The 20,843-nt window shown below is 49.9% G+C and overlaps 1 protein-coding gene across 1 annotated transcript; it reads left to right on the forward strand.

Moving 5' to 3' along the window:
• Nucleotides 1-409: 409 nt before the first annotated feature.
• Nucleotides 410-20,809, forward strand: LOC144490720 (prickle-like protein 2; the record flags this gene model as incomplete). Its single annotated transcript, XM_078208429.1, has 6 exons — nucleotides 410-523; nucleotides 11,220-11,360; nucleotides 12,104-12,307; nucleotides 13,837-14,023; nucleotides 16,750-17,226; nucleotides 19,638-20,809. Coding segments are annotated over 6 exons (1,581 nt in total), but the record flags the coding sequence as incomplete, so codon positions are not given.
• Between the last annotated feature and the right edge of the window lie 34 nt (nucleotides 20,810-20,843).

Here is a 20,843-nt window from a genome sequence, read left to right on the forward strand (position 1 = left end):
CGGGTGCTGGAGGGGCCGGGTGCTGGAGGGCGCGGGTGCTGAAGGGCGCGGGTGCTGGAGGGCGCGGGTGCTGGAGAGCGCGGGTGCTGGAGGGGTCGGGTGCTGGAGGGCGCGGGTGCTGAAGGGCGCGGGTGCTGGAGGGCGCGGGTGCTGGAGGGCGCGGGTGCTGGAGGGCGCGGGTGCTGGAGGGCGCGGGTGCTGGAGGGCGCGGGTGCTGGAGGGCGCGGGTGCTGGAGGGCGCGGGTGCTGGAGGGCGCGGGTGCTGGAGGGCGCGGGTGCTGGAGGGCGCGGGTGCTGGAGGGGTCGGCGCTGGAGTGGTTTGAGTTGGAAATCGGGTTGGGGGACTGAATCATCAAGGCAGAACTCTTCAATCCAGTCTCAGTAATATCAATGTGTGTGTGTACTGCAGGTTTACCAATACTTTAGCTCCCTCCCAGAACACAAGATCCCCTACATCAACAGCCCCGGAGAGAGATACCGGATCAAACAACTCCTGCAGCAACTGCCTCCTCATGACAGTGAGGTCAGTCTGCAAATCAACACCACTGAAACAGCGCGACATTTACTGACACTAAAATGTAGAATAACAGATACCCGGGAGTGGGTTACAGACTGGAATCTAATCGAGGGGTTCGGGGTGGTTTATATATAGAATAACAGATACCCAGGAGCGAGTTACAGACTGGAATCTAATCGAGGGGTTGAGGATTGTTTATATATAGAATAACAGATACCCGGGAGCGAGTTACAGACTGGAATCTAATCGAGGGGTTCGGGGTGGTTTATATATAGAATAACAGATACCCAGGAGCGAGTTACAGACTGGAATCTAATCGAGGGGTTGAGGATTGTTTATATATAGAATAACAGATACCCGGGAGCGAGTTACAGACTGGAATCTAATCGAGGGGTTCGGGGTGGTTTATATATAGAATAACAGATACCCAGGAGCGAGTTACAGACTGGAATCTAATCGAGGGGTTGAGGATTGTTTATATATAGAATAACAGATACCCGGGAGCGAGTTACAGACTGGAATCTAATCGAGGGGTTCGGGGTGGTTTATATATAGAATAACAGATACCCAGGAGCGAGTTACAGACTGGAATTTAATCGAGGGGTTCAGGGTGGTTTATATATAGAATAACAGATACCCAGGAGTGAGTTACAGACTGGAATCTAATCGAGGGGTTCGGGGTGGTTTATATATAGAATAACAGATACCCGGGAGTGAGTTACAGACTGGAATCTAATCGAGGGGTTCGGGGTGGTTTATATATAGAATAACAGATACCCGGGAGTGAGTTACAGACTGGAATCTAATCGAGGGGTTCGAGGTGGTTTATATATAGAATAACAGATACCCGGGAGTGAGTTACAGACTGGAATCTAATCGAGGGGTTCGAGGTGGTTTATATAGAGAATAACAGATACCCGGGAGTGAGTTACAGACTGGAATCTAATCGAGGGGTTCGGGGTGGTTTATATATAGAATAACAGATACCCGGGAGTGCGTTACAGACTGGAATCTAATCGAGGGGTTCGGGGTGGTTTATATATAGAATAACAGATACCCGGGAGTGAGTTACAGACTGGAATCTAATCGAGGGGTTCAGGGCGGTATATATATAGAATAACAGATACCCGGGAGTGAGTTACAGACTGGAATCTAATCGAGGGGTTCCGGGGGTTTATATATAGAATAACAGATACCCGGGAGTGAGTTACAGACTGGAATCTAATCGAGGGGTTCGGGGGTTTTATGTATAGAATACCAGATACCCGGGAGTGAGTTACAGACTGGAATCTAATCGAGGGGTTCGGGGAGGGGGTTTATATATAGAATAACAGATACCCGGGAGTGAGTTACAGACTGGAATCTAATCGAGGGGTTCGGGGGGGTTTATATATAGAATGCCAGATACCCGGGAGTGAGTTACAGACTGGAATCTAATCGAGTGGTTCGGGGGGTTTATATATAGAATAACAGATACCCGGGAGTGAGTTACAGACTGGAATCTAATCGAGGGGTTCAGGGCGGTTTATATATAGAAGCACAGATACCCGGGAGTGAGTTACAAACTGGAATCTAATCGAGGTGTTCGGGGGGTTTATATATAGAATAACAGATACCCGGGAGTGAGTTACAGACTGGAATCTAATCGAGGGGTTCGGGTGGTTTATATATAGAATAACAGATACCCGGGAGTCAGTTACAGACGAATCTAATTGAGGGGTTTGGGGTGGTTTATATATAGAATAACAGATACCCGGGAGTGAGTTACAGGCTGGAATCTAATCGAGGGGTTCGGGGGGGTTTATATACAGAATAACAGATACCCGGGAGTGAGTTACAGACTGGAATCTAATCGAGGGGTTCGGGGGGGTTTATATATAAAATAACAGATACCCGGGAGTGAGTTACAGACTGGAATCTAATCGAGGGGTTCGGGGGTGTTTATATATAGAATAACAGATACCCGGGAGCGAGTTACAGACTGGAATCTAATCGAGGGGTTCGGGGGGGGTATATATATAGAATAACAGATACCCGGGAGTGAGTTACAGACTGGAATCTAATCGAGGGGTTCGGAGGGGTTTATATATAGAATAACAGACACCCAGGAGTGAGTTACAGACTGGAATCTAATCGAGGGGTTTGGGGGGATTTATATATAGAATAACAGATACCCAGGAGTGAGTTACAGACTGGAATCTAATCAAGGGGTTCGGGGGGTTTATATATAGAATAACAGATACCCGGGAGCGAGTTACAGACTGGAATCTAATCATGGGGTTCGGGGTGGTTTATATATAGAATAACAGATACCCGGGAGTGAGTTACAGACTGGAATCTAATCGAGGGGTTCGGGGTGGTTTATATATAGAATAACAGATACCCGGTAGTGAGTTACAGACTGGAATCTAATCGAGGGGTTCAGGGTGGTTTATATATAGAATAACAGATACCTGGGAGTGAGTTACAGACTGGAATCTAATCGAGGGGTTCGGGGGGGTTTATATATAGAATAACAGATACCCAGGAGTGAGTTACAGACTGGAATCTAATCGAGGGATTCGGGGGGGTTTATATATAGAATAACAGATACCTGGGAGTGAGTTACAGACTGGAATCTAATCGAGGGGTTTGGGGGGGTTTATATATAGAATAACAGATACCGGGGAGTGAGTTACAGACTGGAATCTAATCGAGGGTTTCAGGGGGGTTTATATATAGAATAACAGATACCGGGGAGTGAGTTACAGACTGGAATCTAATCGAGGGTTTCGGGGTGGTTTATATATAGAATAACAGATACCTGGGAGTGAGTTACAGACTGGAATCTAATCGAGGGGTTCGGGGGGGTTTATATATAGAATAACAGATACCCGGGAGTGAGTTACAGACTGGAATCTAATCGAGGGGTACGGGGGGGTTTATATATAGAATAACAGATACCCGGGAGTGAGTTACAGACTGGAATCTAATCGAGGGGTTCGGGGGGGTTTATATATAGAATAACAGATACCCGGGAGTGAGTTACAGACTGGAATCTAATCATGGGGTTCGGGGTGGTTTATATATAGAATAACAGATACCCGGGAGTGAGTTACAGACTGGAATCTAATCGAGGGGTTCGGGGGGTTTATATATAGAATAACAGATACCCGGGAGCGAGTTACAGACTGGAATCTAATCATGGGGTTCGGGGTGGTTTATATATAGAATAACAGATACCCGGTAGTGAGTTACAGACTGGAATCTAATCGAGGGGTTCAGGGTGGTTTATATATAGAATAACAGATACCTGGGAGTGAGTTACAGACTGGAATCTAATCGAGGGGTTCGGGGGGGTTTATATATAGAATAACAGATACCCAGGAGTGAGTTACAGACTGGAATCTAATCGAGGGATTCGGGGGGGTTTATATATAGAATAACAGATACCTGGGAGTGAGTTACAGACTGGAATCTAATCGAGGGGTTTGGGGGGGTTTATATATAGAATAACAGATACCGGGGAGTGAGTTACAGACTGGAATCTAATCGAGGGTTTCAGGGGGGTTTATATATAGAATAACAGATACCGGGGAGTGAGTTACAGACTGGAATCTAATCGAGGGTTTCGGGGGGGTTTATATATAGAATAACAGATACCTGGGAGTGAGTTACAGACTGGAATCTAATCGAGGGGTTCGGGGGGGTTTATATATAGAATAACAGATACCCGGGAGTGAGTTACAGACTGGAATCTAATCGAGGGGTACGGGGGGGTTTATATATAGAATAACAGATACCCGGGAGTGAGTTACAGACTGGAATCTAATCGAGGGGTTCGGGGGGGTTTATATATAGAATAACAGATACCCGGGAGTGAGTTACAGACTGGAATCTAATCGAGGGATTCGAGGGGTTTATATATAGAATGACAGATACCTGGGAGTGAGTTACAGACTGGAATCTAATCGAGGGGTTCGGGGGGGTTTATATATAGAATAACAGATACCCGGGAGTGAGTTACAGACTGGAATCTAATCGAGGGGTTCAGGGGGGGGTTTATATATAGAATAACAGATACCCGGGAGTGAGTTACAGATTCGAGTCTAATCGAGGGGTTCGGGGGGGTTTATATATAGAATAACAGATACCCGGGAGTGAGTTACAGACTGGAATCTAATCGAGGGGTTCGGGGGGGGTTTATATATAGAATAACAGATACCGGGGAGTGAGTTACAGACTGGAATCTAATCGAGGGTTTCGGGGGGGTTTAAATATAGAATAACAGATACCGGGGAGTGAGTTACAGACTGGAATCTAATCGAGGGTTTCGGGGGGGTTTATATATAGAATAACAGATACCTGGGAGTGAGTTACAGACTGGAATCTAATCGAGGGGTTCGGGGGGGTTTATATATAGAATAACAGATACCCGGGAGTGAGTTACAGACTGGAATCTAATCGAGGGATTCGGGCGGGTTTATATATAGAATAACAGATACCTGGGAGTGAGTTACAGACTGGAATCTAATCGAGGGTTTCGGGGGGGTTTATATATAGAATAACAGATACCCGGGAGTGAGTTACAGACTGGAATCTAATCGAGGGGTTCGGGGGGGGTTTATATATAGAATAACAGATACCCGGGAGTGAGTTACAGACTGGAGTCTAATCGAGGGGTTCGGGGGGGGGTTTATATATAGAATAACAGATACCCGGGAGTGAGTTACAGACTGGAGTCTAATCGAGGGGTTCGGGGGGGTTTATATATAGAATAACAGATACCCGGGAGTGAGTTACAGACTGGAATCTAATCGAGGGGTTCAGGGGGGTTTATATATAGAATAACAGATACCCGGGAGTGAGTTACAGACTGGAATCTAATCGAGGGGTTCCGGGGGTTTTATATATAGAATAACAGATACCCGGGAGTGAGTTACAGACTGGAATCTAATCGAGGGGTTCGGGGGGGTTTATATATAGAATAACAGATACCCGGGAGTGAGTTACAGACTGGAATCTAATCGAGGGGTTCGAGGGGGTTTATATATAGAATAACAGATACCCGGGAGTGAGTTACAGACTGGAATCTAATCGAGGGGTTCGGGGGGGGGTTTATATATAGAATAACAGATACCCGGGAGTGAGTTACAGACTGGAATCTAATCGAGGGGTTCGGGGGGGGGTTTATATATAGAATAACAGATACCCGGGAGTGAGTTACAGACTGGAATCTAATCGAGGGGTTCGGGTGTGTTTATATATAGAATAACAGATACCCGGGAGTGAGTTACAGACTGGAATCTAATCGAGAGGTTCGGGGGGGTTTATATATAGAATAACAGATACCCGGGAGTGAGTTACAGACTGGAATCTAATCGAGGGGTTCAGGGGGGGGGTTTATATATAGAATAACAGATACCCGGGAGCGAGTTACAGACTGGAATCTAATCGAGGGGTTCAGGGGGGGGGTTTATATATAGAATAACAGATACCCGGGAGTGAGTTACAGACTGGAATCTAATCAATGGGTTCGGGGGGTTTATATATAGAATAACAGATACCCGGGAGCGAGTTACAGACTGGAATCTAATCGCGGGGTTCGGGGGGGGTATATATATAGAATAACAGATACCCGGGAGTGAGTTACAGACTGGAATCTAATCGAGGGGTTCGGAGGGGTTTATATATAGAATAACAGACACCCAGGAGTGAGTTACAGACTGGAATCTAATCGAGGGGTTTGGGGGGATTTATATATAGAATAACAGATACCCAGGAGCGAGTTACAGACTGGAATCTAATCAAGGGGTTCGGGGGGTTTATATATAGAATAACAGATACCCGGGAGCGAGTTACAGACTGGAATCTAATCATGGGGTTCGGGGTGGTTTATATATAGAATAACAGATACCCGGTAGTGAGTTACAGACTGGAATCTAATCGGAGGGGTTCGGGGGGGTTTATATATAGAATAACAGATACCTGGGAGTGAGTTACAGACTGGAATCTAATCGAGGGGTTCGGGGGGGTTTATATATAGAATAACAGATACCCAGGAGTGAGTTACAGACTGGAATCTCATCGAGGGATTCGGGGGGGTTTATATATAGAATAACAGATACCTGGGAGTGAGTTACAGACTGGAATCTAATCGAGGGGTTTGGGGGGGTTTATATATAGAATAACAGATACCGGGGAGTGAGTTACAGACTGGAATCTAATCGAGGGTTTCAGGGGGGTTTATATATAGAATAACAGATACCGGGGAGTGAGTTACAGACTGGAATCTAATCGAGGGTTTCGGGGGGGTTTATATATAGAATAACAGATACCTGGGAGTGAGTTACAGACTGGAATCTAATCGAGCGGTTCGGGGGGGTTTATATATAGAATAACAGATACCCGGGAGTGAGTTACAGACTGGAATCTAATCGAGGGATTCGAGGGGTTTATATATAGAATGACAGATACCTGGGAGTGAGTTACAGACTGGAATCTAATCGAGGGGTTCGGGGGGGTTTATATATAGAATAACAGATACCCGGGAGTGAGTTACAGACTGGAATCTAATCGAGGGGTTCAGGGGGGGGTTTATATATAGAATAACAGATACCCGGGAGTGAGTTACAGATTGGAGTCTAATCGAGGGGTTCGGGGGGGTTTATATATAGAATAACAGATACCCGGGAGTGAGTTACAGACTGGAATCTAATCGAGGTGTTCGGGGGGGTTTATATATAGAATAACAGATACCCGGGAGTGAGTTACAGACTGGAATCTAATCGAGGGATTCGGGGGGGTTTATATATAGAATAACAGATACCTGGGAGTGAGTTACAGACTGGAATCTAATCGAGGGGTTCGGGGGGGGTTTATATATAGAATAACAGATACCGGGGAGTGAGTTACAGACTGGAATCTAATCGAGGGTTTCGGGGGGGTTTATATATAGAATAACAGATACCGGGGAGTGAGTTACAGACTGGAATCTAATCGAGGGTTTCGGGGGGGTTTATATATAGAATAACAGATACCTGGGAGTGAGTTACAGACTGGAATCTAATCGAGGGGTTCGGGGGGGTTTATATATAGAATAACAGATACCCGGGAGTGAGTTACAGACTGGAATCTAATCGAGGGATTCGGGCGGGTTTATATATAGAATAACAGATACCTGGGAGTGAGTTACAGACTGGAATCTAATCGAGGGTTTCGGGGGGGTTTATATATAGAATAACAGATACCCGGGAGTGAGTTACAGACTGGAATCTAATCGAGGGATTCGGGCGGGTTTATATATAGAATAACAGATACCTGGGAGTGAGTTACAGACTGGAATCTAATCGAGGGTTTCGGGGGGGTTTATATATAGAATAACAGATACCGGGGAGTGAGTTACAGACTGGAATCTAATCGAGGGTTTCGGGGGGGTTTATATATAGAATAACAGATACCGGGGAGTGAGTTACAGACTGGAATCTAATCGAGGGTTTCGGGGGGGTTTATATATAGAATAACAGATACCTGGGAGTGAGTTACAGACTGGAATCTAATCGAGGGGTTCGGGGGGGTTTATATATAGAATAACAGATACCCGGGAGTGAGTTACAGACTGGAATCTAATCGAGGGATTCGGGCGGGTTTATATATAGAATAACAGATACCGGGGAGAGAGTTACAGACTGGAATCTAATCGAGGGATTCGGGCGGGTTTATATATAGAATAACAGATACCCGGGAGTGAGTTACAGACTGGAATCTAATCGAGGGTTTCGGGGGGGTTTATATATAGAATAACAGATACCCGGGAGTGAGTTACAGACTGGAATCTAATCGAGGGGTTCGGGGGGGGTTTATATATAGAATAACAGATACCCGGGAGTGAGTTACAGACTGGAGTCTAATCGAGGGGTTCGGGGGGGGGTTTATATATAGAATAACAGATACCCGGGAGTGAGTTACAGACTGGAGTCTAATCGAGGGGTTCGGGGGGGTTTATATATAGAATAACAGATACCCGGGAGTGAGTTACAGACTGGAATCTAATCGAGGGGTTCAGGGGGGTTTATATATAGAATAACAGATACCCGGGAGTGAGTTACAGACTGGAATCTAATCGAGGGGTTCGGGGTGGTTTATATATAGAATAACAGATACCCGGAAGTGAGTTACAGACTGGAATCTAATCGAGGGGTCCGGGGGGGGGGTTATATATAGAATAACAGATACCTGGGAGTGAGTTACAGACTGGAATCTAATCGAGGGGTTCGAGGGGGTTTATATATAGAATAACAGATACCCGGGAGTGAGTTACAGACTGGAATCTAATCGAGGGGTTCAGGGCGGGGTTTATCTATAGAATAACAGATACCTGGGAGTGAGTTACAGACTGGAATCTAATCGAGGGGTTCGGGGTGGTTTATATATAGAATAACAGATACCCGGAAGTGAGTTACAGACTGGAATCTAATCGAGGGGTCCGGGGGGGGGGTTATATATAGAATAACAGATACCTGGGAGTGAGTTACAGACTGGAATCTAATCGAGGGGTTCGAGGGGGTTTATATATAGAATAACAGATACCCGGGAGTGAGTTACAGACTGGAATCTAATCGAGGGGTTCAGGGGGGGGTTTATCTATAGAATAACAGATACACGGGAGTGAGTTACAGACTGGAATCTAATCGAGGGGTTCGGGGGGGTTTATATATAGAATAACAGATACCCGGGAGTGAGTTACAGACTGGAATCTAATCGAGGGGTTCGGGGGGGTTTATATATAGAATAACAGATACCCGGGAGTGAGTTACAGACTGGAATCTAATCGAGGGGTTCGGGGGGTTTATATATAGAATAACAGATACCCGGGAGTGAGTTACAGACTGGAATCTAATCGAGGGGTTCGGGGGGGGTTTATATATAGAATAACAGATACCCGGGAGTGAGTTACAGACTGGAATCTAATCGAGGGGTTCGGGGGGGGGTTTATATATAGAATAACAGATACCCGGGAGTGAGTTACAGACTGGAATCTAATCGAGGGGTTCGGGGGTGTTTATATATAGAATAACAGATACCCGGGAGTGAGTTACAGACTGGAATCTAATCGAGAGGTTCGGGGGGGTTTATATATAGAATAACAGATACCCGGGAGTGAGTTACAGACTGGAATCTAATCGAGGGGTTCAGGGGGGGGGTTTATATATAGAATAACAGATACCTGGGAGTGAGTTACAGACTGTAGTCTATTCGAGGGGTTCGGGGGGGGGTTTATATATAGAATAACAGATACCCGGGAGTGAGTTACAGACTGGAGTCTAATCGAGGGGTTCAGGGGGGTTTATATATAGAATAACAGATACCCGGGAGTGAGTTACAGACTGGAATCTAATCGAGGGGTTCAGGGGGTTTTATATATAGAATAACAGATACCCGGGAGTGAGTTACAGACTGGAATCTAATGGAGGGGTTCGGGGTGGTTTATATATAGAATAACAGATACCCGGGAGTGAGTTACAGACTGGAATCTAATCGAGGGGTCCAGGGGGGGGGTTATATATAGAATAACAGATACCTGGGAGTGAGTTACAGACTGGAATCTAATCGAGGGGTTCGGGGGGGTTTATATATAGAATAACAGATACCCGGGAGTGAGTTACAGACTGGAATCTAATCGAGGGGTTCAGGGGGGGGTTTATATATAGAATAACAGATACCCGGGAGTGAGTTACAGACTGGAATCTAATCGAGGGGTTCGGGGAGGTTTATATATAGAATAACAGATACCCGGGAGTGAGTTACAGACTGGAATCTAATCGAGAGGTTCGGGGGGGTTTATATATAGAATAACAGATACCCGGAAGTGAGTTACAGACTGGAATCTAATCGAGGGGTTCAGGGGGGGGGTTTATATATAGAATAACAGATACCTGGGAGTGAGTTACAGACTGGAATCTAATCGAGGGGTTCGGGGGGGTTTATATATAGAATAACAGATACCCGGGAGTGAGTTACAGACTGGAATCTAATCGAGGGGTTCGGGGGGGTTTATATATAGAATAACAGATACCCGGGAGTGAGTTACAGACTGGAATCTAATCGAGGGGTTCGGGGGGTTTTATATATAGAATAACAGATACCCGGGAGTGAGTTACAGACTGGAATCTAATCGAGGGGTTCGGGCAGGTTTATATATAGAATAACAGATACCCGGGAGTGAGTTACAGACTGGAATCTAATCGAGGGGTTCGGGGGGGTTTATATACAGAATAACAGATACCCGGGAGTGAGTTACAGACTGGAATCTAATCGAGGGGTTCGGGGTGGTTTATATATAGAATAACAGATACCCGGGAGTGAGTTACAGACTGGAATCTAATCGAGGGGTTCGGGGGGGTTTATATACAGAATAACAGATACCCGGGAGTGAGTTACAGACTGGAATCTAATCGAGGGGTTCGGGGTGGTTTATATACAGAATAACAGATACCCGGGAGTGAGTTACAGACTGGAATCTAATCGAGGGGTTCGGGGTGGTTTATATATAGAATAACAGATACCCGGGGGTGAGTTACAGACTGGAATCTAATCGAGGGGTTCGGGGGGGTTTATATATAGAATAACAGATACCCGGGGGTGAGTTACAGACTGGAATCTAATCGAGGGGTTCGGGGGGGTTTATATATGGGCTAATGGGTGATGTCCGTGTCTCCCACAGCCTCAATATTGCAGCTCGCTGGTGGATGATGAGGAGGTGAAGGAATTGAAGCTGTTTAGTCAGCAGCGTAAGAGGGAGAGTCTTGGTCGTGGGACTGTTTGCCCGTTCCCTGTGGTTATAACCGGGGCCATCTGTCAGCAGGTACCTGCTTCAAACATTTTCCCCGACACCTCAATCTCATCCTCCACCCTGACCCCAGTCTTCCCTCACCTTCGCCCGCCTGACCCTTTGACCTTCGCCTCGCGACCTCTGCCCACTCGCTCGACCTTCAGCCCTCGCTTGTGACCTTTTTGCCCACCCTGACCCTCTGAACTTCGCCCCATGACCTTCTGCCCACTCCCCCTAACCTTAATTCCACTCTGCCCTTGATGTTCTGCTCTGACCTGACACTCTGACCTTCGCCCTGGCCTTTTGCCCCCTTCCCTTGACCATTCCCCCACCTCCCTTGACCTTCTGCCCACTGCATGACCTTCTGTCCACCCCCCTTGACCTTCTGTCCACCCCCCTTGACCTTCTGTCCACCCCCCTAGACCTTCCATCCCTCCCCTTGACCTTCCGCCTCTCCCCTTTGACCTTCCACCTCTCCCCTTTGACCTTCCACCTCTCCCCTGATCCTCTGCCCTTCCCTGTGACTTTCTTCCCTGCCCTTTGACCTTACGCCCTCTCCTTTGACATTCACCCTCCCGCTCACCTTCTGACCTTCCCCCGACCTTCCGCCCTCCTGCGTTGACCTTCTGCCCATCCCCCCTTGACATACCAGCCACCCTCCCTTGGCAGCCTGCCCTCTGCCTTGTCCTTCACATCTGCTCTTTGTCCTCTGACCTCTGTCGTACCAGACCATCTGACCTCTCTGCTCCTCTCTCTCCCCGCTCTCCCCCCTGCAGTGTGGCCGGCAGATCCGATGCGGCGATCTCGCTGTCTTTGCCAGCCGGGCAGGGCACGGGGCTTGCTGGCACCCCGAGTGCTTCACCTGTGCCACCTGCAGCGAGCTCTTGCTGGACCTCATCTACTTCTACCAGGACGGGAAGATCTACTGCGGGAGGCATCACGCTGAGCAGCTGAAGCCGCGGTGCCAGGCCTGTGATGAGGTGAGTGGGGTGGCGGATCCCCTGGGCGGGTGGAGGTGTTGGCACGCAAAGCCAATCACAGCCAAATATCTACCTCTGCTCTGCCCTCCCTGCCAGCAATCCCAGCCAGGCAGCGATGCCCCCGCACCCCTGAGTATCCCTGCCCAATTGGGATCCAAATCTGGCTCCATTGCTCCTAGGCCCAAACTGAAGCCTGTTCCCAAATTTTTGGGCCACTTCCAGAGGAAAGAGAGAAGGTAGGCTTCTCTCTCACACAAGAGTTGGCAAGCACCAACATTACTTGATTTGATTTATTATTGTCACATATATTAGTATACAGTGAAAAGTATTGTTTCTTGCAGGCTATTTAAAGTTTATTTATTAGTGTCACAAGTAAGGCTTACATTAACACTGCAATGAAGTTAGTGTGAAAATCCCCTAGTTGCCACACTCCGGCGCCTGTTCAGGTACACTGAGGGAGAATTTATCATGGCCAATGCACCTAACCAACACATCTTTCGGACTGTGGGAGGAAACCCACACAGACACGGGGAGAACATGCAGATTCCGCACAGACAGTGACCCAAGCCGGGAATCGAACCCGGGTCCCTGGCGCTGTGAGGCAGCAGTGCTAACCAAAAGCCTACCGTACAGAGAGAAGGAAAGGAGAGAGTGCAGAATGTAGTGTTACAGTCATAGCTAGGGTGTAGGGAAAGATCAACTTAATGCAAGATAAGTTCATTCAAAAGTCTGACGGCAGCAGGGAAGAAGCTGTTCTTCAGTCGGTTGGTGCGTGACCTCAGACTTTTGTATCTTTTTCCCGATGGAAGAGAGAATGCCCGGGGTGCGTGGGGTCCTTAATTATGCTGGCTGCTTTTCCGAGGCAGCGGGAAGTGTAGACAGAGTCAATGGATGGGAGGCTGGTTTGCGTGATGGATTGGGCTACATTCACAACCTTTTGTAGTTCCTTGCGGTCTTGGGCAGAGCAGGAGCCCAGACCAAGCTGTGATACAACCAGAAAGAATGCTTTCTATGGTACATCTGTAAAAGTTGGTGAGAGTCGTAGCTGATGCGAAATTTCCTTAGTCTTCTGAGAAAGTAGAGGCGTTGGTGGGCTTTCTTAACTATAGTGTCGGCATGGAGGGGACGACAGGTTGTTGGTGATCTGGACACCTAAAAACTTGAAGCTCTCGATCCTTTCCACTTCATCCCCATTGATGTAGACAGGGGCATGTTCTGCTTTACGCTTCCTGAAGTCGATGGCAATCTCCTTCGTTTTGTTGACATTGGGGGAGAAATTATTGTTACCGCAACAGTTCACCAGATTCTCTATCTCATTCCTGTACTCTGTCTCGTCATTTAATCAGGCCAGCCTCACGACCCCTCAAACAGGGTGGAATCATCTCAAGGCCTGGCAGTCTAGGCCTCAGGCCTAGGGATGAGAAATCTCCCGTGGCAACAACAGCAGCCACGACCTTTGACCTGAGGTTGGCTCCCTCTGAATCTTTGTCTGGATTAAACACGACCCTTGCCCTTGTTTCTCTCTGCAGATAATCTTCTCCACGGAATGCACGGTGGCCGAGGGCCGTCACTGGCATGTCAGGCACTTCTGCTGCTTCGAGTGCGAGGCTCCATTGGCCGGACTACGGTACGTCATGAAGGGGAGTCAGCCATTTTGTTTCACCTGCTTCGAGGCCGTTTACGCTGAATACTGTGACAGCTGTGGGGAACATATCGGTGAGTGCGTCACAGACCCCATCTAACACTCCCAGGGCAGGTACAGCACGGGGTTAGATACAGAGTAAAGCTCCCTCTACACTGTCCCCATCAAACACTCCCAGGACAGGTACAGCACGGGGTTAGATTCAGAGTAAAGCTCCCTCTACACTGTCCCCCATCAAACACTCCCAGGACAGGTACAGCACGGGGTTAGATACAGAGTGAAGCTGCCTCTCCTCTGTCCCCATCAAACACTCCCAGGACAGATACAGCACGGGGTGAGATACAGAGTAAAGCTCCCTCTACACTGTCCCCCATCAAACACTCCCAGGACAGGTACAGCACGGGGTTAGAAACTGAGTAAAGCTCCCGCTACACTGTCCCCATCAAATGCTCCCGGGACAGATACAGCACGGGGTTAGATACAGAGTAAAGCTCCCTCTATACTGTCCCCATCAAACACACCCAGGACAGATACAGCACGGGGTTAGATACAGAGTAAAGCTCCCTCTACACTGTCCTCATCAAACATTCCCAGGACAGGTACTGCATGGGGTGAGATACAGAGTAAAGCTCTCTCTACACTGTCCCCATCAAACACTCCCAGGACAGGTACAGCACGGGGTTAGATACAGAGTAAAGCTCCCTCTACACTGTCCCCCATCAAACACTCCCAGGACAGGTACAGCACGGGGTTAGATACAGAGTAAAGCTCCCTCTGCACTGTCCCCCATCAAACACTCCCAGGACAGGTACAGCACGGGGTTAGATACAGAGTAAAGCTCCCTCTCCACTGTCCCCATCAAACACTCCCAGGACAGGTACAGCACGGGGTTAGATACAGAGTAAAGCTCCCTCTGCACTGTCCCCCATCAAACACTCCCAGGACAGGTACAGCACGGTGTTAGATACAGAGTAAAGCTCCCTCTGCACTGTCCCCATCAAACACTCCCAGGACAGGTACAGCACGGGGTTAGATACAGAGTAAAGCTCCCTCTACACTATCCCCATCAAACACTCCCAGGACAGGTACTGCACGGGGTTAGATACAGAGTAAAGCTCCCTCTGCACTGTCCCCATCAAACACTCCCAGGACAGGTACAGCACGGGGTTAGATACAGAGTAAAGCTCCCTCTACACTATCCCCATCAAACACTCCCAGGATAGGTACTGCACGGGGTTAGATACAGAGTAAAGCTCCCTCTGCACTGTCCCCCATCAAACACTCCCAGGACAGGTACAGCACGGGGTTAGATACAGAGTAAAGCTCCCTCTACACTGTCCCCATCAAACACTCCCAGGACAGGTACAGCACGGGGTTAGATACAGAGTAAAGCTCCCTCTACACTGTCCTCATCAAACACTCCCAGGACAGGCACAGCACGGGGTTAGATACAGAGTAAAGCTCCCTCTGCACTGTCCGCATCAAACACTCCCAGAACAGGTACAGCACGGGGTTAGATACAGAGTAAAGCTCCCTCTACACTGTCCCCATCAAACACTCCCAGGACAGGTACAGCACGGGGTTAGATACAGAGTAAAGCTCCCTCTACACTGTCCCCATCAAACACTCCCAGGGCAGGTACAGCACGGGGTTAGATACAGAGTAAAGCTCCCTCTACACTGTCCCCATCAAACACTCCCAGGACAGGTACAGCACGGGGTTAGATACAGAGTAAAGCTCCCTCTGCACTGTCCCCCATCAAACACTCCCAGGACAGGTACAGCACGGGGTTAGATACAGAGTAAAGCTCCCTCTGCACTGTCCCCATCAAACACTCCCAGGACAGGTACAGCACGGGGTTAGATACAGAGTAAAGCTCCCTCTACACTATCCCCATCAAACACTCCCAGGACAGGTACAGGACGGGGTTAGATACAGAGTAAAGCTCCCTCTGCACTGTCCCCCATCAAACACTCCCAGGACAGGTACCGCACGGGGTTAGACACAGAGTAAAGCTCCCTCTACACTGTCCCCATCAAACACTCCCAGGACAGGTACAGCACGGGGTTAGATACAGAGTAAAGCTCCCTCTACACTGTCCTCATCAAACACTCCCAGGACAGGCACAGCACGGGGTTAGATACAGAGTAAAGCTCCCTCTGCACTGTCCGCATCAAACACTCCCAGAACAGGTACAGCACGGGGTTAGATACAGAGTTAAGCTCCCTCTACACTGTCCCCATCAAACACTCCCAGGACAGGTACAGCACGGGGTTAGATACAGAGTAAAGCTCCCTCTACACTGTCCCCATCAAACACTCCCAGGACAGGTACAGCACGGGGTTAGATACAGAGTAAAGCTCCCTCTACACTGTCCCCATCGAACACTCCCAGGACAGGGACAGCACGGGGTTAGATACAGAGTAAAGCTCCCTCTACACTGTCCCCCATCAAACACTCCCAGGACAGGTACAGCACGGGGTTAGATACAGAGTAAAGCTCCCTCTACACTGTCCCCATCAAACACTCCCAGGACAGGGACAGCACGGGGTTAGATACAGAGTAAAGCTCCCTCTACACTGTCCCCATCAAACACTCCCAGGACAGGTACAGCACGGGGTTAGATACAGAGTAAAGCTCCCTCTACACTGTCCCCATCAAACACTCCCAGGACAGGTACAGCACGGGGTTAGATACAGAGTAAAGCTCCCTCTACACTATCTCCATTTTGTGTGTGTGAGCAGAATGTTTTTTGCTGTGTGTCTAATTATATATTTTTCTCTCTCTGTTTCCACGGCAGGGGTGGAGCAGAGTGAGATGACCTATCACGGGCAGCATTGGCACGCCACCCAGCTGTGTTTCCGCTGTGCCCACTGCCTGCGCTCCCTCCTGGGCCTCCCCTTCCTGCCCAAGCAGGGCCTCATCTTCTGCTCCAAGTCCTGCGCTCAGGCTGGCCAACAGGAGGCGACGGACTCTGGCGACTCGGCCATCCATGGAGGCCGGCCCAGGTCGTCGAAGCGACGGAGGGCCTCAGGGCGAGGCCTACTGACAGCAACGAGGCCTGAGGCCCGCCCACCCACATCGGCAGGGCTTCAGCGACCCTCCACACCAAACGAGGGCCAAGATCAAAGAGCAGGGTCGGAGAGCGAGAGCCCCACGCCTGCCCTGCGGCCCGGGGATGGAGAGTGGACAGTGGCCGAACCTCAGGGCCCTGTCGCCATGACGACCACCACCACAGGCTCCTGTCCAGTGAATCATCTCGACAAAGGAGCAAGAGGTATGAACGCCAATGCAGCATAAAGCGAGCGTGACTCTGTATCAAACCTCGTGCTGTACCTGTCCTGGGAGTGTTTGATGGGGACAGTGTAGAGGAAGCTTTACTCTGTATCTAACCCCGTGCTGTACCTGTCCTGGGAGTGTTTGATGGGGACAGTGTAGAGGGAGCTTTACTCTGTCTCTAACCCCGTGCTGTACCTGTCCTGGGAGTGTTTGATGGGGACAGTGTAGAGGGAGCTTTACTCTGTCTCTAACCCCGTGCTGTACCTGTCCTGGGAGTGTTTGATGGGGACAGTGTAGAGGAAGCTTTACTCTGTATCTAACCCCGTGCTGTACCTGTCCTGGGACTGTTTGATGGGGACAGTGTAGAGGGAGCTTTACTCTGTATCTAACCCCGTGCTGTACCTGTCCTGGGAGTGTTTGATGGGGACAGTGTAGAGGGAGCTTTACTCTGTATCTAACCCCGTGCTGTACCTGTTCCGCTAGTTTGATGGGGACAGATAGAGGGAGCTTGAATTGGTATTTCAATGAGGAAGTATCAGTTGGCTGGATATATGGAAAGTTACCTGTGTCTGTCTTTCTCCCTCTGGTGTTGAGAGATGGACTCGAGTACGGATTAAAGCAAAATTCAGACACGTCTGACCAATCGGGGTGGTCTGACTTATCCTTTGGAATCTGCCCACATCACAATGCCTAAAATTTTGTCCGGCTCACTCCAAATGGAGCAAGACCCCAGTGCTGAGGGAGTGCCGCACTCTGGGAGGGTCAGTGCTGAGGGAGCGCCGCACTGTGGGAGGGTCAGTGCTGAGGGAGCGCCGCACTGTGGGAGGGTCAGTGCTGAGGGAGCGCCGCACTGTGGGAGGGTCAGTGCTGAGGGAGTGCCGCACTGTGGGAGGGTCGGTGCTGAGGGAGCGCCGCACTGTGGGAGGGTCAGTGCTGAGGGAGTGCCGCACTGTGGGATGGGATATCCTTGGCCGGTCGGCTATATGTCCCACACCGCGCTATCTGCTGGTATTGATCGCTCCCCCACCCTCAGTAAAATGCTCCATTCTGTGGGATCTTGCTGTGTTGAGTTTGTTGACGTGTTTCCTCCACTGTGATACTGACCGCCCTCAATGTCTAACTCATGTCCAGGCTCTGAGGCTGATTTGAAACGGTGAGGGGGTGCAAGGTGCTGGGGGAATTCTCCTGATGTGGGACAGGTGACACACACCCCCGCCGGTATCTGTCTGTTTTTAGGGCTGGTCAGACCCACACTGCCCAAAGCGCTTCCCAAATTCTCTTCACCCACTCTTCTTACGGATTTTCACCGTAACTTCGGCACGGTAGCACAGTGGTTAGCACTGCTGCTTCACAGCTCCAGGGTCCCAGGTTCGATTCCCGGCTCGGGTCACTGTCTGTGTGGAGTTTGCACATTCTCCTCGTGTCTGCGTGGGTTTCCTCCGGGTGCTCCGGTTTCCTCCCACAGTCCAAAGATGTGCGGGTTAGGTGGATTGGCCAGGTTAAAAATTGCCCCTTAGTGTCCTGGGATGAGTAGGTTAGAGGGATTAGTGGTTAAATATGCAGGGATATGGGGGTAGGGCCTGGGTGGGATTGTGGTCGATGCAGACTCGATGGGCCGAGTGTCCTCTTTCTGCACTGTAGGGTTTCTATGATTCTATGATCCATTGCAGTGTTAATGTGAGCCTTACTTGTGACTAATAAATAAACTTTAAAAACTTTTCATATTGTTTATTTCTTCTCTCCGCTCTCTCCCTCCCCCCCTCTCTCTCTCCCCCCCCTCTCTCCCTCCCCCCTCTCTCCCTCCCCCCCTCTCTCCCTCCCCCCCCCCTCTCCCTCCCCCCCTCTCCCTCCCCCTCTCTCCCTCCCCCCCTCTCTCCCTCCCCCCTCTCTCCCTCCCCCCCTCTCTCCCTCCCCCCCCTCTCCCTCCCCCCCTCTCTCCCTCCCCCCCTCTCTCCCTCCCCCCTCTCTCCCTCCCCCCTCTCTCCCTCCCCCCCCTCTCCCTCCCCCCCTCTCTCCCTCCCCCCCTCTCTCCCTCCCCCCCTCTCTGTCTCTCTCTCTCTCTCTGCCTCTCTTTCTCTCTGTCTCTCTCTGTCTCTGCCTCCCACTCTCTCTCTCTCCCTCTGTCTCATTCTCTCTCTGTCTCATTCTCTCTATCTCTCTCTCTGTCTCTCTCTCTCTCGCTGTCTCTCTCTGTCTCTCTCTCTCTCTGTCTCTCTCTCTCTCTGTCCCTCTCTCTGTCCCTCTCTCTATCTCTCTGTCCCTCTCTCTATCTCTCTGTCCCTCTCTTTATCTCTCTGTCCCCCTCTCTGTCCCCCGCTCTATCCCTCGCTCTGTCCCAATCTCTGTCTCTCTCTGTCTGTCTCGGTCTCTCTCTATCTCTGTCTCTCTCTCTCTTTCACTCTCTCTCAGGATTTTTCGACAGTTTGAATGGACTTTCTGCTCCTGATCCCAGTGGGAATGTCGGAGATAGGGAGCGTGCCAGTGGACGGGAACCGCAGAGTTTGTCCGTGCTTCAATCCCGACCATCCGGACCGGGATTCCCGGCTGGGGAGGGACCCCCATCTGCGGCTGGGGAAGAGGGAGCGCTACCGTCGGCTGCGGAGGAGCAGGTGCTTGGCGACAGCCGCGGGAGACACCGGCAATCCAAACTGGAGCGAGTGGTGGGCGGGAGTGAGGCTGGGCGGCCTGGCTCCCGCAGTGACCGTCAGGGCGAGCCGTGTTCGTCCTGTTCCTCGTCCTCCGACTCGGAGGAGGACGGCTATTTCCTGGGGGAGCCAATCCCGCGGCCCCATTACCTGCGTGGTTCCGACAGGCCTGATGTTCGGCCTGAGAGACGCCCCAAGGATAGCGGCTGCTGGGTGTCGTAGCTCTGCAGGGTCAGAGTTCAGGTGTCAAGGTGGTGGTTTTGACCACTGGGGGCCGTGGACTGTGGGCCGCCATTTTAAGCTGTCTAGATTGGTGGCCATTTTCTGCCCTTTGGCCAGATTGGCGGCCATTTTGTCTCTATCCAAGGCGCTGATGGCGCGATGGTGAGGTTATGACCCCTCCAAGGGGCAAATACAACAGCAATCTGACCACCAAAGGCCCGGTGAGGTTAACAGACTGAGCCCATCCCCCACCCAATCTGCAGCCAGATCGAACTCTTCCCAGATCCTTTCCAAGCTGAATCCTTGCGTTTCCCATTTTACGATTCACTACATTTTTTTTTGAGGTGGGGCGAGGGGGGTGTGGCGAGTATTTTCCCACCGGGAATTCATTTTCCCGTGACGTTTCTGGCTCTTTCTGTCCCGTTATCTCCCGTTCCCCGCCATTAGCTCCTGTTGGCAACGCTGCGCTTCCTCCAGGCGATGTGGAGAAAATGGCCGCCCTTCCTTAACTTAAATGGACCAATGGCTGCCCTCCCTTAATCTAAATCTTCCAATGACACATTCCCTTAACCTGAATCGACCAATGGCCACCCTCCCTTAACATAAGTGGACCAATGGCTGCCCTCCCTTAACATAAATGGACCAGTAGCCACATTCCCTTAAGTTGAATGGACCAATGGCTGCCCTCCCTTAACATCAATGGACAAAATGGCCGCCCACCCTCCACTTGCATCATGGGGGCATTTGT

The sequence above is a fragment of the Mustelus asterias genome, unplaced genomic scaffold, assembly GCF_964213995.1.
Source record: "Mustelus asterias unplaced genomic scaffold, sMusAst1.hap1.1 HAP1_SCAFFOLD_3680, whole genome shotgun sequence".
NCBI classification, from domain to species: domain Eukaryota; kingdom Metazoa; phylum Chordata; class Chondrichthyes; order Carcharhiniformes; family Triakidae; genus Mustelus; species Mustelus asterias.